At 32.4% G+C, this 17,830-nt stretch overlaps 1 protein-coding gene across 1 annotated transcript in view; it reads left to right on the top strand.

The window, feature by feature from the left end:
• Positions 1-17,830, top strand: part of LOC118182070 (E3 ubiquitin-protein ligase AMFR-like) — a 93,387-nt gene that overhangs the window by 41,770 nt on the left and 33,787 nt on the right. Inside the window, exons 12-14 of the mRNA XM_085822018.1 lie at positions 3,034-3,159; positions 3,709-3,771; positions 10,614-10,738. Of these exons, the coding sequence (XP_085678144.1) occupies positions 3,034-3,159; positions 3,709-3,771; positions 10,614-10,738 (314 nt within the window). The remainder of the gene's footprint in view (positions 1-3,033; positions 3,160-3,708; positions 3,772-10,613; positions 10,739-17,830) is intronic.

The raw sequence follows: 17,830 nt of genomic DNA, 5'->3' as shown, positions 1-17,830 counted from the left end.
AATTTTCAGCAACGGGGAAAAAAAAAAAAAAAAAAAGACTGCAGTGGGCAAAGGAACACATTAATTGGACAGATGATCAGTGGCCACAAGTTATATGGAGTGATGAACCTAAGATATCGTTATTCGGTAGTGATGGGCGAAAATATGTAAGACGTAGAATAGGAGAAGAGCTACATCTTGACTGCATTCAAGCAACTGTGAAGAAGCCAGTTAGTGTTATGATGTGGTCATGCATGTCAGCAGATGGTATTGGTCACCTTCATGTCATCGATGGGACACTGAATGCCAGAAAATACATTGACACTATTCTAGAACCAAAACTTCTACATTCCATCAGAGATCTCTTTCCCAACAATGCTTCGTTTATTTTTCAGCAGGATTCTGCTCCTTGCCACACGGCCAAAATATCGAAAGAGTGGTTTCGTACAAAAAGCATTAAATTGTTGTCATGGCCAGAAAACAGTCCTGACCTCAATCCTATCGAAAATTTGTGGCACCGTTTGAAAACTCTTGTCCGAATGAGGCACCCATCAAATAAAAGGGAACTAATTGAGGCTATAATTGTTTCCTGACATCATGTAATAACAAAAGAAGAGCTTAAAACTCTTGTCAGCTCAATGAAATGTCAATGTGAAGCTGTAATAAAAAATAAAGGGTACCCTGCTAAGTACTGATAACTCACTGCAATCATCACTATCTAATGTATATCGATAACTATTATTGTTTAACTCTTTTTTTGTATTGCAAATAATTGAATTTTGTGTTTTGTATTGAATTCAGTAATAAATTCTCTTTAAAATGATATATACAAGTTTGCATTTTGTGAAACGTTGCTTTTTCTATAAGCATACAAAGTTCAAAAACATAAAAATTTCCAAAAGTTTCCACAATTTTGGCCACCACTGTATATATATATATATATTATTATAAGAAAAGTTGTGAGAACAATACATAAAAAAGACCAATTTTTGGTAAAAAAATTTTGCACAATGTGCTGTAAAATTAAGGAAATGAGAAGATAAATTGTTGTAAGCTCGCCAAAAAGTTACCAAAAGCTGTGGCTAAAAGAAAACTCCAACATAAGCATATTCAATAGTTATGAATAGTGTGAAAAGAAAAAAATTTTATATTTACAAGTTCGAATGAAAAAACTATATGTTAAATATTTTCGGAAATTTTAACACAGTATTAAAAAACAAATCAAATGAATGAGGTAATATATTAGCCTATATGCGAAATAAAAAGTAAATTATAAAACACAGTAAAATACTAATCGATGGAACAAGTTAAAGGCAAAAAATACCCCACTCTGGCTCGGTGAGCTAAGTTTGTTTTATTCTTATATGTTCATAAACTGTGCATTTTTGCTTTAAAAGTGATTGAATTATGTTGTTCTTATGTTCCGGTTAAAGTTTTTATGCCTTTAGTTAATCTACATGCAAAAGTTGTAAAATTATCAACAATTTAAAAGTTGTTTAAGTGCAACTGAGCCTAATAGAGCAGCCATATTTGTTTACATTTGAAATTAAGCAGAATAGTGAATTAAGTCAGTTTCTGCACCTTCAGTATGTTTTTGCGGAGTGGGGACCAAAAGTGAACTTTCAGTTTTGTGCACTGAAAAATCTGCCTTCTTACCCACTGGCCAAATTGATTGTTTTTGAGCAGAAACACTTAATTTTAATTGTAAAGAAAATTAAATGTTTTAATTGTATTTGGTGTTATGTTTTCCTACATTTTTCAATTTTTAAAGAAGATGTTTTGATTTTTTACATATTTTTGCATTGCCGTGAAGTGAGAATTGAATTAATTGAATGAGAAATATATCTTTAATGAAATTCAAGGAAATAAGTGTAAATAAAATGCAGCAAAAAATTGTGTATGGTTTAATAGGTTGTACAAGGAAGTTGTCCACATCAAATTTTTTAATAAAGTATATCTGGTGTATATGCTGTAATTTTTGTTATATTTTTTCTGATGTTAGTGAGTTGAGGTGATATATTTGCTTTTGAAGCATTCTGTAATACTTAGAATGATGCAAAATTGAAGGGTATATGTAGTGCCTTATTCTTACTCTTTCGCATCAAAGTCGCCCAAAGCGCCCTAGCATTCAGACATCGGCTCGACGCCCGAAACGCCTGAATAATTTCCTACCCAGTGCTTTCCCCCATCACGTTACTGCATTACTCATTGCTTTCAGGTGTTGTTAAATCACACGTCAATCATTCTTTGTTGTCAATTTCCTTGTTTCCTTTGTTCCTTCCTTTCCTTTGCTTACTGTCAGTGTTTAGCTTTTGATGCCCGAAGTTGCAATCCCAGTGTCAAAGCGTCGAAGAAAGAAGTTCTCGCTTTACTTAAGTAAGGGTATTGTTAGCGCTGTAGTATTTAACTTGTCATGGGGGAAGGAAAAGCATTCCAGGAGAAATTCTTAGATACGGGCGTTTTCGATGTTTGGGAAATTGAGATTTTGTCCTCTCTCGATGCGAAAGAGTTAATATAATATCGCTCCAAAGTTTAAAAAAATTCAAAAAGTTTGTGGAAAATGCTTATAAAGCAGCTGTATTTGAAATGTTAGAAAAAAATGTTACTTTTACCACCTTCAAAACAACATCCATTTGAACACATATATTTGCTTCAATGCTCGACATTCTTCAAAGCATTGGTAGAATATCTCTTTTGGTATTTATCATGAACTGCTCCATATGAGAACATAGATCACATAGAACCATCTTGGTAACAGAGAACAGCGGTGTCAGAGGTAAGAACGTTTTGGAAATAAGGGATCAGATGAAAGAAATTCAACTTTCTCTGTTCAAATGCCTTTGGCTTTAAAATGCTGCATTACGAATGGTTGAAAAGTGTTTTGTATGCATTACAGCATAAATTACACTGGTCTGGTTGATTGTCACGTCACATATTCTTTCTCTGCCAATGTCCTCTAACAGCCAAGTTCAGTTATTGCAAGTTTCGTGCATTTGATATGCCTTTTCTATGAACTTTTTAAACAGTGGAACATTATATATTTATCTGTTATAGGTTCACCAAGTGCTTCAAATGTTTCCTCATATGCCATATAATCTAGTTCTAGAAGATTTACTGATAACACGCTCAGTTGAACTTACTGTAGAAAATATATTAGAAGAGAGGCTTGTAGCTCCTACGGTAATTTTTATTTTAATTATTCAAATATAATGTATTGTTTTTAATTATCATTGTCAAAGTAATTATAAATTAGAGATCTAGAAAAATTCCAATAATTTAGTATTAGAAAAATTAAAAATATTTATGTATATGCTTTTCTGTGTGATACTTTTTGATAAGAACAAAATTCTCACTTTGTTACCTCCTTAAACATTACTTTTTTTAATAGTGAAACAGCATTTTTTGGATATTATTTAGTTGAAGATTTTATTTATGTTTTTCTTTTACAAAAGCAATGATGTCTATAGAGTCATATTATGAGGGCAAGTGTGAATATTGATTTCATTATATAATGTTTATCAATATTGCAGTATAGTGTAGTTTTAACCTTTTTTAAAACTGTAAAGTTTTAAGATTAGGATGTATTAAAAATTATTATTTGTTATTCAATATTTATCCAATTGACAATTTCTTTGAAGATGGTATTGAATTTTTATGCTTACCTCTACAGTATACTAGCTTAGTTGATCTTTTTTTTTTTTTTTTTTTTTTTTTTTTAATTTTATTTAGACAACATTATTCCCAATCACGCCTCCTCAGCCTGTATCTATTAGGTCATTGCATGTGAGTGTGGTAAGTAAAAAGTTGCTAATAAAAAAATATTTTCAGTAAATTAATGATATATTAGCTGCTTGCAAAATTTAATTGGATTTTTAACTGTCCAGTAGATAGCCACATACTCTGATTGCAGTTATTGCTATCACCAGAATATTGTTATCGAATAACTGAAATCCTCTCCATTTGTATATGAAGATGCCAATAACACATTACTTAATCAATAATGCGGACAGTATGATTAAAATATTGGGTCATCTGGAAAGTTCTGCAATTTTTTTAGGATAACCACAAATGAAGCAATACTCAAAAAGATTTCAATGATCTAAACACAATTTTGTTTTCTATGACTTTTTGCTGTAATCGCTGGCAGCTGGAATATTTCTTTTTTTCTTTCTTTTCTTTTTCTTTTTTTTTTTTTTTTTTTTTTTTTTTTAATAAAAGTCATTTGGTTAGAAATTATCTGAGTGCTATCAGTCAGTTTGCAAAGAAATGAATTCTATTTCAGAAAGTTTTGAAGTGACCTGAAAAAAGGAAAATCCAAGGGGTAGTATCTAGTAAATATTTGGGGAAGGGATACAAAACATGTAAGCCATACTCAGCTTTCCAAATCTTTGTCTGATTTTCAACAAAATGTGGGGCCAAGCTTTGTCATGATGGAAGATAACAGCTTGACAAATGGTCATTTCTGGGCACTCTTCTTTGATTTTTGCTTTTAAAACTGACTGGTATTATAGGATCTAGTTTTGAAAACAGTGTTATAGTGTCTGATACACCTCTTCTCAAACATATCAACTGGAAAGTGTTATTAGCTCTCTCTGGTGACTGATTGCTATAGAGAATGTTTTAGTTAGGATTTGGATGGTAGAAAAGTAACTGCACGCTAGCCACAGGTATGCACGAATCTAAACCATAACTGTACGGTGCTAGAGCAGTGCATCTTGGGCCATTAAAAATTGACATATTAATATTAATTGGAAATAAGTCTGTAAATACTAGTTCTTTATATCTTTTATGGGAAAAATAAACTTGATATCTATGGAGAAGTTTCAAAGCACCTCCTTTCTTTGTTAAATAAAAGAAATGAACTAGAGACTACAAGCATTTTTCTGAATTTATTGTCTGATTTGATGGCAGCAATCATAATATACAATTCCTTTGTAGTGCCACCATATGCAAAACATCCTTTTTTTTTTTTTTTTTTTTTTTTTTATATATATAAATGAAAGTGCTTTGTTTGCAGAATATGGTCATTCAGAGAGGACTAAATCTTCAAGACTAAAATTTTCATACTTCTCAAATCACCTTTGAATTGCATCATTAGAAACAGCACTTTTTTCATATATAGCACAAATTTTATGAATAGTCTGTCTAGTATTTTCTCCCTTTTTACTTCCTTGTACGAAGTAAAAAGGAAGTATTGTATATTGTAATCGCGGAAAGTTTCAGGCAGCACATTTCAATGAAAATATCCATTTTGACCGCTTTCAAATGCAATTTCACGATGTTTTTGTGTGATATTTGTACGTAAGGACAGAATAAAAGACTTTTCCTCCAAAAAAATTATAAAACTGCTTTAAAATGAATTCTGAAGAGAACTTTTCGTGGCATCTGTACGAACGTATGTACGTATCTCGCATAACTCAAAAACGAGTAGCCTCAGAATGTTGAAATTGTGTATATAGGACTGCTATAACATGTAGATGTGTACCTCGTATTTTGGTTGCAATTGGCCACGCCAAACGTATATAAATATATTTATAAATATATCCACTCTGTTACCCGACTCAGTGATCTCGGTTTCTTTACTCTTATATGTTTGTAAATTGTACATTTTTTGTTTTAAAAATGATTGAATTATGTTGTTCTTAATTTCCGGTTAAGGTTTTTATGCCTTTAGTAAATCTGTATGCAATATTTTTAGAATTATCAGCAATGAATTGGACGCCGCGGCATGCAATGATTTGGAAGTTGATCTGTCAGCATTATCCTTATTTTCAGGGCAGATGTTTTTATTTTATTTGGCTTATAATTCCTTACTAAATGTAGAATTTCATCTCGATGTACTCCGTCTTTGATATGATTTAAATCAAATTCCTTGTCATTATAATTCGCTTCCGATAGTAAAGAGAGTGACATAGAGGTTATTGAAAATGAAACAATTTCGATTGACGAATTAGTTGGTATTCTCGACACAGCAATTATAGGACTTGAACAGCGGAACTGAAGAAATTATGTCTGTTTATAGAATGAAAGAGAAAGTATTATCACATAAAACAAAGCAACTTAAACAACTTACATTGAAAGAAATGTTTAATAAAGTAAACAAATAAATATTAAGCTTTTTTTTTTTGTAAATTTTGATACCCTTTAGATCATAATTGTTCTTTATTTCATAAATTACGGTTTCATATTTTTAATTTTATAATTTCTGCATGCCATCTTACCAGATTTAAACTGATGATCTATAATTCGGAAAAATCGATAATCCGGAATCGCCGAAGTCCCGACGAGTCCGGATTAACAACTTTTGACTGTACTTGAAAATAAATGGATAAATTCTGTAGCTGCAAATAAATCAAAGAGAGCTGTTTAAAGAATTGTTATTCAGAGGTAAGGGTGTTTGGAAAGACACTTTTGTTGACTATGCTGCAGTATGACTTTTGTGTTTAAGGACTTGATTTACTATTCAGATTTTGAAGAACTTTGGAGTGTTGTATAACTATTTCGAATTTTATGAAATGGCAATGCCACATTATAAAGTGGTTTTCACTTAATAATGGTACATTGGAAAACCTTCAGGAAAGCTTCAACAGCAGTGTGAACTGTTTATAATGCCATAAAAGTAAATGGAGGAGTGATGAATATTAATCTTAAATCCTGATATGTTACTATATGCCAGATCTGCTAATGGTGCATATCATCAAGCACTCTAAGACAAAAGGCTGTGTGATAGTGAAGATTTTAAAAAAAAAAAATTAATAAATAAAAAAAAAATCAAGTACAGATTAAAATTTTTGAGTTTACCTCCGAAAAAATGTTTCTTCAGTTAACTTGCAAATTGTTGAATTAAAACAACAAATGCTCATTTTTTAACTGGCATTTTTTATATTAAATGTTTTTTTAAGTATTCAAATTGTCTTTTTTTGTCTTCGATTCTAATAAAAAAGTACATTTAATTTGTATTGTATATGCTTATATTAAAAACTCATGATCAAAAATTTGTTAACTAAAAAAAAAAAAAAAAAAAAAAAAAAAAATGCTCTTTTGACTTTTCAGAATTTAGCAACTATCATAATATTACAGAGATGTTTGTTCAGCAAATATATATTATTTAATAGGATAGTTATAACTGATCCACTATTGCCATTTTGTAAACAATAACTTCCATTCCAAAATTTATTTGTAATACTTTTTAAAATAATAAAGCTGTTATTTATGGCATAATTTTATCCCAATTAATGGTGGGAAAAAATCCAATGTTTAAAAGTTTATGTATAACATTGAAAAATCAATGAATTTCAATTCTGATTTGGTTTATTTTATAATCAGTTGTAAGTATTTAACAGGGTTCATAGCGGTCCTTATAAGTGCTTATAAGTCCTTATATTTGAAAATAAAATATAAAGGCCCTTATAGGTGCTTACTTTTTCTTTAAAGCCCTTATTTAGTGCTTATTTTTTGCTTTTAGTGCTTTTTTTTTAATGAACGCGCTATTTTTCCCCGTACCAAAGCCGAAACGAAATAAACAACTTTTCTTCTTAATATAGAATGTCAGATGGTGAATCATACTCCCGGAAATTGCTTTTCCCCCTTTCTTTGCATTAACATAACCTTTGGTGTGCACGAAGAGTACAGACAGGTGCCCGCCGTTCTATTGGTCAAAGAATTGCGAAAGCAGTAGAAAATTTCGGTACATTCGGCATTCTTTTCCTCCCACCCAAATACTACACACGTTTGAATTTCTATCCAGATCTTAATAATTTGCATTCTCGTTCCACTTGATCAGTTCATATTTGTGTTTATTATGATCATTATGAGTATATGTGTGAATGTTTATAATAACATAGTTGCAGTAACTGCTGAAGTATAGTAAACTTCCAAAAATGGTTGTGTTTTAACACAGATTAGCTTTTTAGGAATAATATTCGGAATGGCTTAAATAAAGGGAAAGTAATCGAATAGTCAAAATAACTTCATTTTTTTGGCCAATACATTATATAGTACGAAGATTGGGAGGTTCTCCCCTTCTCCGCAAAATCTCGAATATTGAAACTGTTACAAGTTCGCTGCAAAACAAGCAAAAGACTTTTTTTTTTTTTTTTTTGTCACTTTCCAATCTGGATTGAATAGGACTAAAAGTTCTGCGGTCTACCAACCCAAGCGAAGAATGATTCTATTCCGGAAATTTAATGCCGTCTGTTGAAAATTAGAATGAAAAGCACCCCATTTACTCGTATTTAGTTCTTTATTCTCCCAATACCGGCAGCTGTTGATTCCGATTGCGTAATATCATTTAGGGAAGAATTACGGCACACGTATTGCGCAATAACATTTGCGATATTTTGCAGAGATAATTAATTTTGATGTTCTGTACGAGATTTGTTTATGAACACTTAAAAGAGTTTTACTGTGCTTGCTAAGCAGAATATTTTTCCGTTCCATTGGTTTATTTTTGTATGATGCACGTATCGAAATGTCAAAAGCATTTATTTAGCGGAAAAATCTAAAAAGCGGCTACAGTCTACCCCCCCCCTCCGCTCCTCATTTTCAAGTTTCACTGTCCGAATATTTGCCAGTTTCCAAGTATGCGAGTTAGTTAAGCTTTTACTGTTAAAGGATGACTGCATGAAGCAAATTTCTGTCTTCTGATTTCAGAAAAGTTTCTCGTTTTTACTTAAATTACTTTGCTTGCAATATCTGTTAAGGGAAAACTGGTATACAATGAAAATTTAGAAAATGTTCAGAATTTAGATTTAAATTATTTAAATATTAATGTGAGTGGAAAAATAAATTGTATTTATTATTAGGTTCCAAGCGAATACAATAAATATGCTTTATTATTATTATTTTTCTCTATTTTGAACTGAAATTTCATCATTAAATCTTGTAATATACACTGGTGTGCAAAAATTAAGGATGAGACGGTTTTTTCAATATAACTTTGTACAAAAGCTTTCCAAATCAACACATTTAATACCGTAAGATCCCCAATACGTAAGGACATGAGTAATGTAAGCAACACTTACTAAAAGAGAAATCAGAGGGATAAAAAGAAGCTTTATTGAAAAAGTAGCATGGAGCACAATGCGACTGAAGGCCGAAACATCCCTGTGATGGGTGTCCAGCAAAAAACATCCGGTCTTTAATAGGGGCTATGATCTCCCCTGACTGCTAGGCAGGTTTCACAGCGTCTGCCCTTGCTGAGAATGAGGGTGTTGCTGCCCATTCGCCTTGTTGAGGCATTGCTGCCCATTCGTCTTGCAGCGCCAATCGAAGCTCCGGAATCACTACTGGTGGTAAGGTACGAGCTGCCAAGCATCTGCCTAGAAAATCCCATACATGCTCGATGGGATTGAGATCCGGAGATCGTGCCGGCCAATCCATACGTTCAATATCCTCACTCTCTAAGAGCTGTTCGGCAGCTACTGTGCGATGACATGGTGCATTGTCGTCCATGAAAAGGAACTACGGACCCATAGCACCTCTAATAAGACACACATATGGAAGAAGAATTACAATAATCTCGTTACAATAATGGGTCCCGTTGACTGAACCTGCGTCGAAGATGTGAAGGTCTATACCACTACCAAGCATGATGCCTCCCCAAATGAGAACACCGCCACCTCCATACCTGTCCCTTTCAATGATGTTCGAGGGATGATTGTGGCTTTCCCGCTCTCTCCAGATGAGTAAGCGATGAGAATCGCTACTCAGACTGAATCTGCTCTCATCTGTAAAGAGTACTCGTTCCCATTCATTGTCTTTCCAATTCCAGTGTTCCCGGCACCACAGAGAACGCCTTCTCCGATGGGCAGGCGTTAGAGGTACACACCGTACAGGGCGTCGTGCAAACAGACCACCACCGTGCAGTCTTCTGGCCACGGTAAAACACGATATTGGTCGACCCAGTCGCCTGTGTCGTGTGTCTAGCGATTTCTCCCGCTGTCTGCCGCCTGTTTCTTCTGGCCTGTAAGGCAATATACCGGTCATCTGCAGGTGTGGTTCCTTGTGGACGACCACTACTAAACCCCCGGATAGCTGTTCCTGTACTTTGAAATTGTCTCCAAAATCCAGTTCAGCTACTATACCAGTAACTGAACACTGGTAGTTCAACTTGGGTACTAATCCCAGCAAAAGGGTTGGCTGCATGGATTTTTTTGTCTTTCCACAAGTATAATGTGGATACTAGCCTGTTTTCCTTCACAAAAGCATCCCTACCTTAAAGCCCTTAGATGCTTCACCATAATCAAATAAATCAAATCAGTGATATGCTATTGAGTAAATATGTATGAATTTTTTCGGTTCATCAATATTGGTGCAAACTAATTTGCTGATCCTGATTAAACATTCCTTCGGAAAGTACTCTTTAGAGGCCTAGTTCTTTAAAGAGAGCCTACATGAACTATTGTCATAATCGATTAATGAAGCATCGCAGCTTTCAAATTTTATTGTATTCTTATGTCAGTTTCTATTAGGCATTTTCTTTTTCATTTCTTTTTTATTATCTATGAGTTTAATTCAGTATCTTCACTAAAATTTTACTCCAAATCCGTTCTGTATCGTGCAGTGTCTTCATGTAAATTTTACCCATGCGAAAACAATTAATTTCATTCCTCTTCTTATCTTTTTAAAATCAGGGGAGTGGAAACCACAGTTTTCCTAACGTATCATCTCCAGATAGAGAGTCCAGTGATAACATCACTGAAGAGTCCACAAATTCCTCACTTTCAGGTGCAACATCTACTTCAAGTTCTGCAGAAGTGTAAGTACAATAGATTTGACATGATTGTCCATTTTTTTGTAGCACATTTAGAAAGAATTATCTTTTACTGTAATTAATGGTTATCTATGTATCTATCTAAATGCTTGCATAAGTATGCATAAAACTACAATTTTCAGAACAAAGGAGCATTAGCTGGGAAGGGCTATTAGTCTCATTTTTTTAAAAAGAGATTTTGTGTTAAATCACTATAAAAGTCTGAATTGCTTTTTAAATTGGTGCCGCCAAATATCACTCTGTAGTATATTTAATTAAAGAAATGAAATAATGAAGAATTTGCATGAATGAATGTATGTTTTTCAAAGTACAAGTATGACTTCCATGTCAGTTTTGATAAAAAATATTCTAGCGATGGAGTCGTAAAATCTCGCATTCCTCTTCTTCTGTTATCATCCTTTTGGAAAGAATTACTTGAACCATGAATTTCTTGAACTGTAATAGATTTTAACTGCTCGTATTCCTTAAAAAAACCTATAAGCACAAATTCTATGGCTTATACTAGCTTTAACCCTAACTCCTCTATAAGGTACATAACATCCAACTTCCGGAGCCATGTTTCTGGCTGTTGCTGCCAAAGAATATCAGAAAGTCATAAATTATAAAGCTAATATCTTGTAATATATTTAATACACATTTCCTAGTGGTTAATTCACATGTTTTGGAGGATCCTCCCTCTTAAACTTCTTAACTTCCTTCAGTGATTTCATTTTCTATGTAAAGCTGTGTATTTGGGAGTTAATACGTTGTGGAAAAACAATGTTACCTAGAGCCACTAAATTTTGAATAACGTAGTTCTCTGCTCGAATATGGACACCTAGAGCCCAAGTTTTGAATTTCGAATTTATTTTAATATGTATTTCCTACTTTGTAAAACTTTAACGAATTTTTGATAAACTCGATGATTTCAAAGCAAGCAGCGGCAATTCTGTATAGGAAGAAACATTTTTATCTCCAGCACATGAGACTGTTTATCAGAAATTCTAAAGATAACTGTTTTATAAATAATTTATTGTGTATTTCAAATTTTGTAAATGAACAAGTTTTTGATTAACAAACTCAATGATTTCAAAGCAAGCAATGGCAACATTGTATGGGGGGGGATTATGCAAGACTGTTTATTAGAAATTCTAAAAGTAAGCTGTTTTTAAAAATTTTAGGTCAAAGGAACATTAGCTCAAATGCTCTCGAAACATGTATGTGTATGGAAATGAAAAAAAAAAGAAAAAAAAATGCCTCTTTCTGCATAATTTTTAAAAATTTTTCTTATTTGTTATTAACCAATTGAAAGTTCTAGTTCTGATTGGCATAAAAAATGAGGATTGGTTGAATTTACACTGGGAGTTTCAAAAAGGAAGACAAGAAGTGATTAATGATACATTGTAGTTTTTTTGTGAGGAGACTGCAGCTGTCGTAATATTCCTAGATATAATTTTTGATGACTTAAAAAGATTTTTTTTAAAGTTTTTAAAAGTCTTTTTTTTGGCAAAATTTAAGCTTGTAGTATTTTTCAAAATTTCATAACCCAAAAATTAACTGTTCCAAAGAGGTAATTCAGGCATAGTCAATATGTTGGAAATCAAGATGAAAATGTTGCTGTAGCCATTCAAAAAATTTTAAAAGTATTTGAAATTGTATAAAATAATTGGCAGCAATTTCCTTTTTTTTACTGTTTTTTAATTGGTAATTCCTTCGTTCAGAATTGACTTTAGTATTCTAGTTGTTTTAAATTTTTAATTCTTAATAGTGTTTAGTTAAAGAATTTATTTCCGTTTTGTCTTTTGTAGTTTTTGGGCATCTGAGCTTAAAATAAGCTTTTGATTGATACTAATTAAAATTGTTTATTGTATTACTTTGAAGATATACCTTATATTTTTAAGATGCAAAATTAGAGCATGGCCTGAATTTAGAGTTTTGGAGCTTTTGGAGTTCAAGCTCCAAAACAGAAAATTGAAACTACTAGAATAAGAAATAAAGTTACCATTATATCTTTAGAATTTGTACTGTCATTGCCAATTTTGAAAGGACAATCTTTTGCCTTTTATTAAAAGTAGTGTAATGATATGCAGCAATGTAGACATGAAAAATTAAGGGGGACCCTTCTTAATCTGTTAACTGGGTTGACACAGATGACCAAGAGATGAGAGTATTTATTTTTTTTACTAATTTTGCAAGGAATAATAGGAAAACCTTCTTATCAGCTTTATTTTACAAAGCAAGAAAGTCTGGAGACTCCTTTTTTTATAAAACTATGTCAGAAAATAGATTCCAACTGTTAGTAAAATATTTACATTTTAGTGATAACAATGCTTTTGATCTAAAAGTGTGCAACAAAAAACCTACAAAATCGATTCCATTTTGAATTATTTGAGAAACAAATTCAAGGTGTTATACGTACCAGTTAAGGAAATGATGTAGATGTAGATGAGTCGCTTTTGCTATGGAAAGGAAGACTGTCTTGGAAACAGTACATTCCATCGAAAAGAAGTCGATTTGGTGTTAAATTGTATAAGGTATGTGAAAGTAAATTCGGATACATAAGTGCTTTCATTATATATACAGGTAAAGACACGCAGTATGGTTCGAACTATCCAGAAGAACAGGGACCAAATTGTATTGTTCTTGAATTGTGCCATGATGTTCTTCAGTATTGTATCTTGACTTGTTGGATAAGGGATATACGCTATATCTCTATAATTGGTATACTTGTACTGATCTAGCTGAGAAGATGTGCAGAAGAAAAACCGATGTTGTAGGAACAATGTGAAAAAATAGAAAGGGAATACCATCTGATATGAAAAATTGTGTTTTGAAAAAAGATGAACATATTGCTAGGTACAGAGACAAAATAATGATTATGAAGTGGAAAGAAAAAAGGATGTAATTATATTGAGTACTATCCACGACAATAAATTTGTAGAAATAGAAAAACGAAGGAAAACGATATCAAAACCGGAAGTTATCGCTGACTACAACAAAAATATGGGAGGAGTTGATCTTGCTGATGGACAAATGAAAACTTATGAAATCGCTAGAAACCAAGTAAAAAAGTATTACTGTAAGATATTTTTACATGCACTAGACATGTGTGTGTTTGAATGCATATCTTTTATACAAGAAAGATGGTGGACACCTAGATAGGCTTCATTTCCTTTTATCAAAACTGTAGAAAAAGGTGTTGAAAAATATAGAGACGGATCGCAGTTGCCATCTACTAGTACAGGACGATCATCTTGACACCACAACCATCTCGACTCTTTGAAAGACATTTCGCAGACTATATACAGTCAAAAGTCGTTAATTCGGACACCCATAATCCGGACCTCAAAGCTAAAAACTTTCTGTGCATGCCCCGAATGTGTGCCTATGTGCATGACACATGCGCATAGGCATTTACGCATGCGCATAAGACCTTTACGACTGCGCATATGCGTGTGCGCAAGCGCAGAATACGTTTTCGCGTGCGCGTTTAATGTATAACGGACGGTATAAGCTAAAATTATTTAATTATCTATTTCAGTTAATGTTGATGATTGATTGTTCCTTAATCTCTGAATTGGATCCCGCTTATTATTTTTAGCAGACTGTAAGAGCAATTTTATAAAAGTAAACTTGAACTTTCGATTATGTCAAATAGAATTTCCAATGCTGGAGCTCCCAAAGGATCTACAAAACGAAAGTATGTTTCGATGTCCATCAAACAAAAAGTGGAATTGCTGCAAAAAATGGATAAAGACATGAAGAAGGTGACAGAGAGGTTAGTGAAAACGAAAAAATTTTGATTGACAAGTTAGTCGGTATTCTCAGCACAGCAATTTCGGGACTTGAACAGCCGAACTTTGTAACTGAACAAGAAATTGTCTTTTTATAGAATTAAAGAGAAAGTATTATGACTCAAAACGAAGCAACTTAAACAACTTACATTGAGAGAAATGTTTAATAAAGTAAACAAATAAATATTAAGCTTTTTTTTTTTTTTTTTTTGTAAATTTTGATACCCTTTAGATCATAATTGTTCTTTATTTCATAAATTATAGTTTCATATTTTTAATTTTAGAATTTCTGCATGGCATCTTACGAGATTTAAACTGATGATCTATAATCCGGAATCGCCGAAGTCCCGACGAGTCCGAATTAAAGACTTTTGACTGTAATTAATCAAAAATTAATGGTTGTTCTGTCCGGGAATGTGCAATATGCTTATGCAAAGGACTATGTAACTAGTAAAAAATGTTTAACAAACAAAACAAAAAATAAAATTAAACAAAACAAAATAAACTTGATTTTTCAAATTTTTTTAAATTAGGAAACAGAAAATCTTTCCATAACTTTTGACTGTGCCATCCAACTCTTCAAGAGTAAATGCAACGAGGAGATGCAAATTATGCTATTCCAAAAGTCTTAGAAAAGAACCGAGATTTTTTTATCCCGACTGCAGTGTTGCTTTGTGTATGCCGCATTGCTTTAGGGAATATCATACGAAATAATTGTTTAAATTCGTTCAATTAATTTGTTTTTCCGCATTAAAAATGTTTAATTTTAATATTTAATATAATTAAATATTTTAAAATGATTTTCTTTTATTTATTCCTTGCGATGTGCTGAAATTATTGCAAAGGAAAAAGTCTCCATTGTGAAACGATTTTACTGAAAGCTTATTCCCCAGTTAACAGGTTAAGTGAATATATTTGGTTATTTGAAATAAATAATTTATAGTGTTGGTTGTTACATCTGATACAAAAGATTTTTTGAAACTTGGTTAGCAAATTTCAATGGAGAAAAAAAGCAAATTGCATTCTCAAAGACATTTATTGTTATTTATTGCACCTAAATGCAATTTAAAATCTTCTCTGTAAATATTAATATTAAAAAAATATGCAGGTTCTCTCTTTAGAAGTGAGTTTTTAATCAAAAGAAAATCATCTTGTCTTTTAAGTTCTATTTTATGTCATGTCATATAGGTCATACTTTTCCCAACTTTAGAATAATTTTTTTTTTTTTTTTTTTTTTTTTTTTTTTCAATGGCTGTTTGAGTTTTTTCAATGTCATCTATCCTTGCATTTTTCGGTTGCGATCTGTAAACACCGAGTGAATACCCATTGAAATTTTTAGGTATTTGTGTTGCTGATATTATTGCATTGAATTGTTAAATGATTTCTTCTTGAAATTTGGAATTAAATTGGTAGAGATTAAAGACATTTCATGTATAGTAATGAACCTGGCAATATGAAATGAGATGTACACACAAAAAAGGGAAGGGGTGAAAGATTAAGTGCATAACTTGAACAAAGATTTGATTTGGCAACAATGGTTTTGATGACGTAATCCTACACCCCTTCCCTGTCCACTGCTGTTACTCAACCTGTTGTGACAGGTGTGAGTATTGCATCAGTGAGTGAACACATGCAACTGCATTCTTCAAGGAAAATGTCTAATGTGAAAACTGAATAGTAAATCAACATCCAGTTTCTTGTGAAACTTAAGAAATCAGGCATAGAAACATTTCAAATGTTAATCAAGGCTTATGGAGATGAAACTTTGTTTTGGGAACATGTTTGAATGCCATAAACAGTTTTCAGAGTGAAGAAATGGTGTGGAAGACGATGAATGTTTTGGGCACCCAAGTTCATGGATTACAGACCAATACATTGCCAAAGGTATGCAAGGGAATCCAAGGTGATCAAAGATTTAAGTTTTCATCCAGTGCTGGGGTTGGTTAACTTGAGTAGAGAAGTTGTTCACTGCATTTTAACTGAGGAATTACACACAAGGAAGATTTGTGCAAAGGTTGTTCCAGAAATTCTGTTCAATGACCAAAAACAGTGCCATAAAGACTTGTGTGTAGACATGCCAGAATGCATTAGAAATGATCTAGATTTATTGGAATCTATTATAACTTGTGAGGAAACATGGATTTGTACTTGTGATCTTAACTAGTTAACTGTGGCAGCCTCGTTTAAGAGTGCGCACCGTTTTGTGTCGCCAGAATCAAGCTATGACAAGCATATTCGTCAGTCACAGAGTAAGTTGTGCTGGTAAGATATTGGATGAAAAAGATTGGTTTATTTTATTATATTGAAAATTTTATTACTAATATTTACTTATTTGGTTAACATTAGCATATATTAGATACATATTAAACTAAAAATGCAATAAATTGTGTTGTTCAGATGCCAGTATTTAGAGTAAAGAAGCCATCGTAGGACAACACACTTTATTTACACGAATAATGAATAAAAAGATCACACAGAAAATCATATTGACCATCACACAGCATATAACATCTCACCATCTCCATATGCTCAAATGACAGATGTGTCGGGAGAAGAGACAGTTGCGTCATAATAATTAATACGCATGTGCATAAGAAAAATGTTCGCTCGCCTGTACCCAACACACCCCTCCTGCGAGCAACATTTTTTCAATACAAAAATGAAATATAAACAATATATAACACATTACATTAAGAAATTAAGGAAATTATTTTCAATGTATACATTAATTTTTCTTCACCGACACTCTTAGTAAGAAAAGCTGCAATCATATTATCAGTTTGTGAATATTCCATTTTAATGGCATTGTAAGTCCTTCATAAAATGGAAACGTAAGTTCATGTGTCTGGATTTCGTAGAAGATCTTGCACAGTTGATCCACTGGATGGCAGCTTGACTGTCTGTATTCAAGACCACTGCACCATTCAAAAATTGTTTACATTTTAATTCTGATAATAAATTTACAGTCCAAATAATATCCTTACAAATTTCAGAAATAGAAAATAATTCTGCTTCACAAGTAGACAGACTAACACTTCTCTGCTTACGACATTTCCAAGAAATCAATGAATCGTCTAATAAAATAGTACCACCAGAAAATGACTTAACCATTTTCTGCATTTCCTCAGCTAGGAATGCATTTAATTGCATTCATCAGCATATGCATTTAAAACTCCAAAATCATTGCTATAGAAAAGTTTTTTTTATTTTTTTGGACCTTTTAAATACTTTAATACCCTTTTAGCCAAAAGATAATGCCTTTTTTCTGGTACATGATTAAATTGTGACAAATAAGTTGTTACAA

Source organism: Stegodyphus dumicola, chromosome 8 (assembly GCF_044657685.1).
Source record: "Stegodyphus dumicola isolate Sdum_Otavi_A_Nest chromosome 8, ASM4465768v1".
NCBI classification, from domain to species: Eukaryota; Metazoa; Arthropoda; class Arachnida; order Araneae; family Eresidae; genus Stegodyphus; species Stegodyphus dumicola.
Note: the sequence above shows the minus strand (reverse complement) of the source record. Positions and strands in the feature narration are given on the sequence as shown.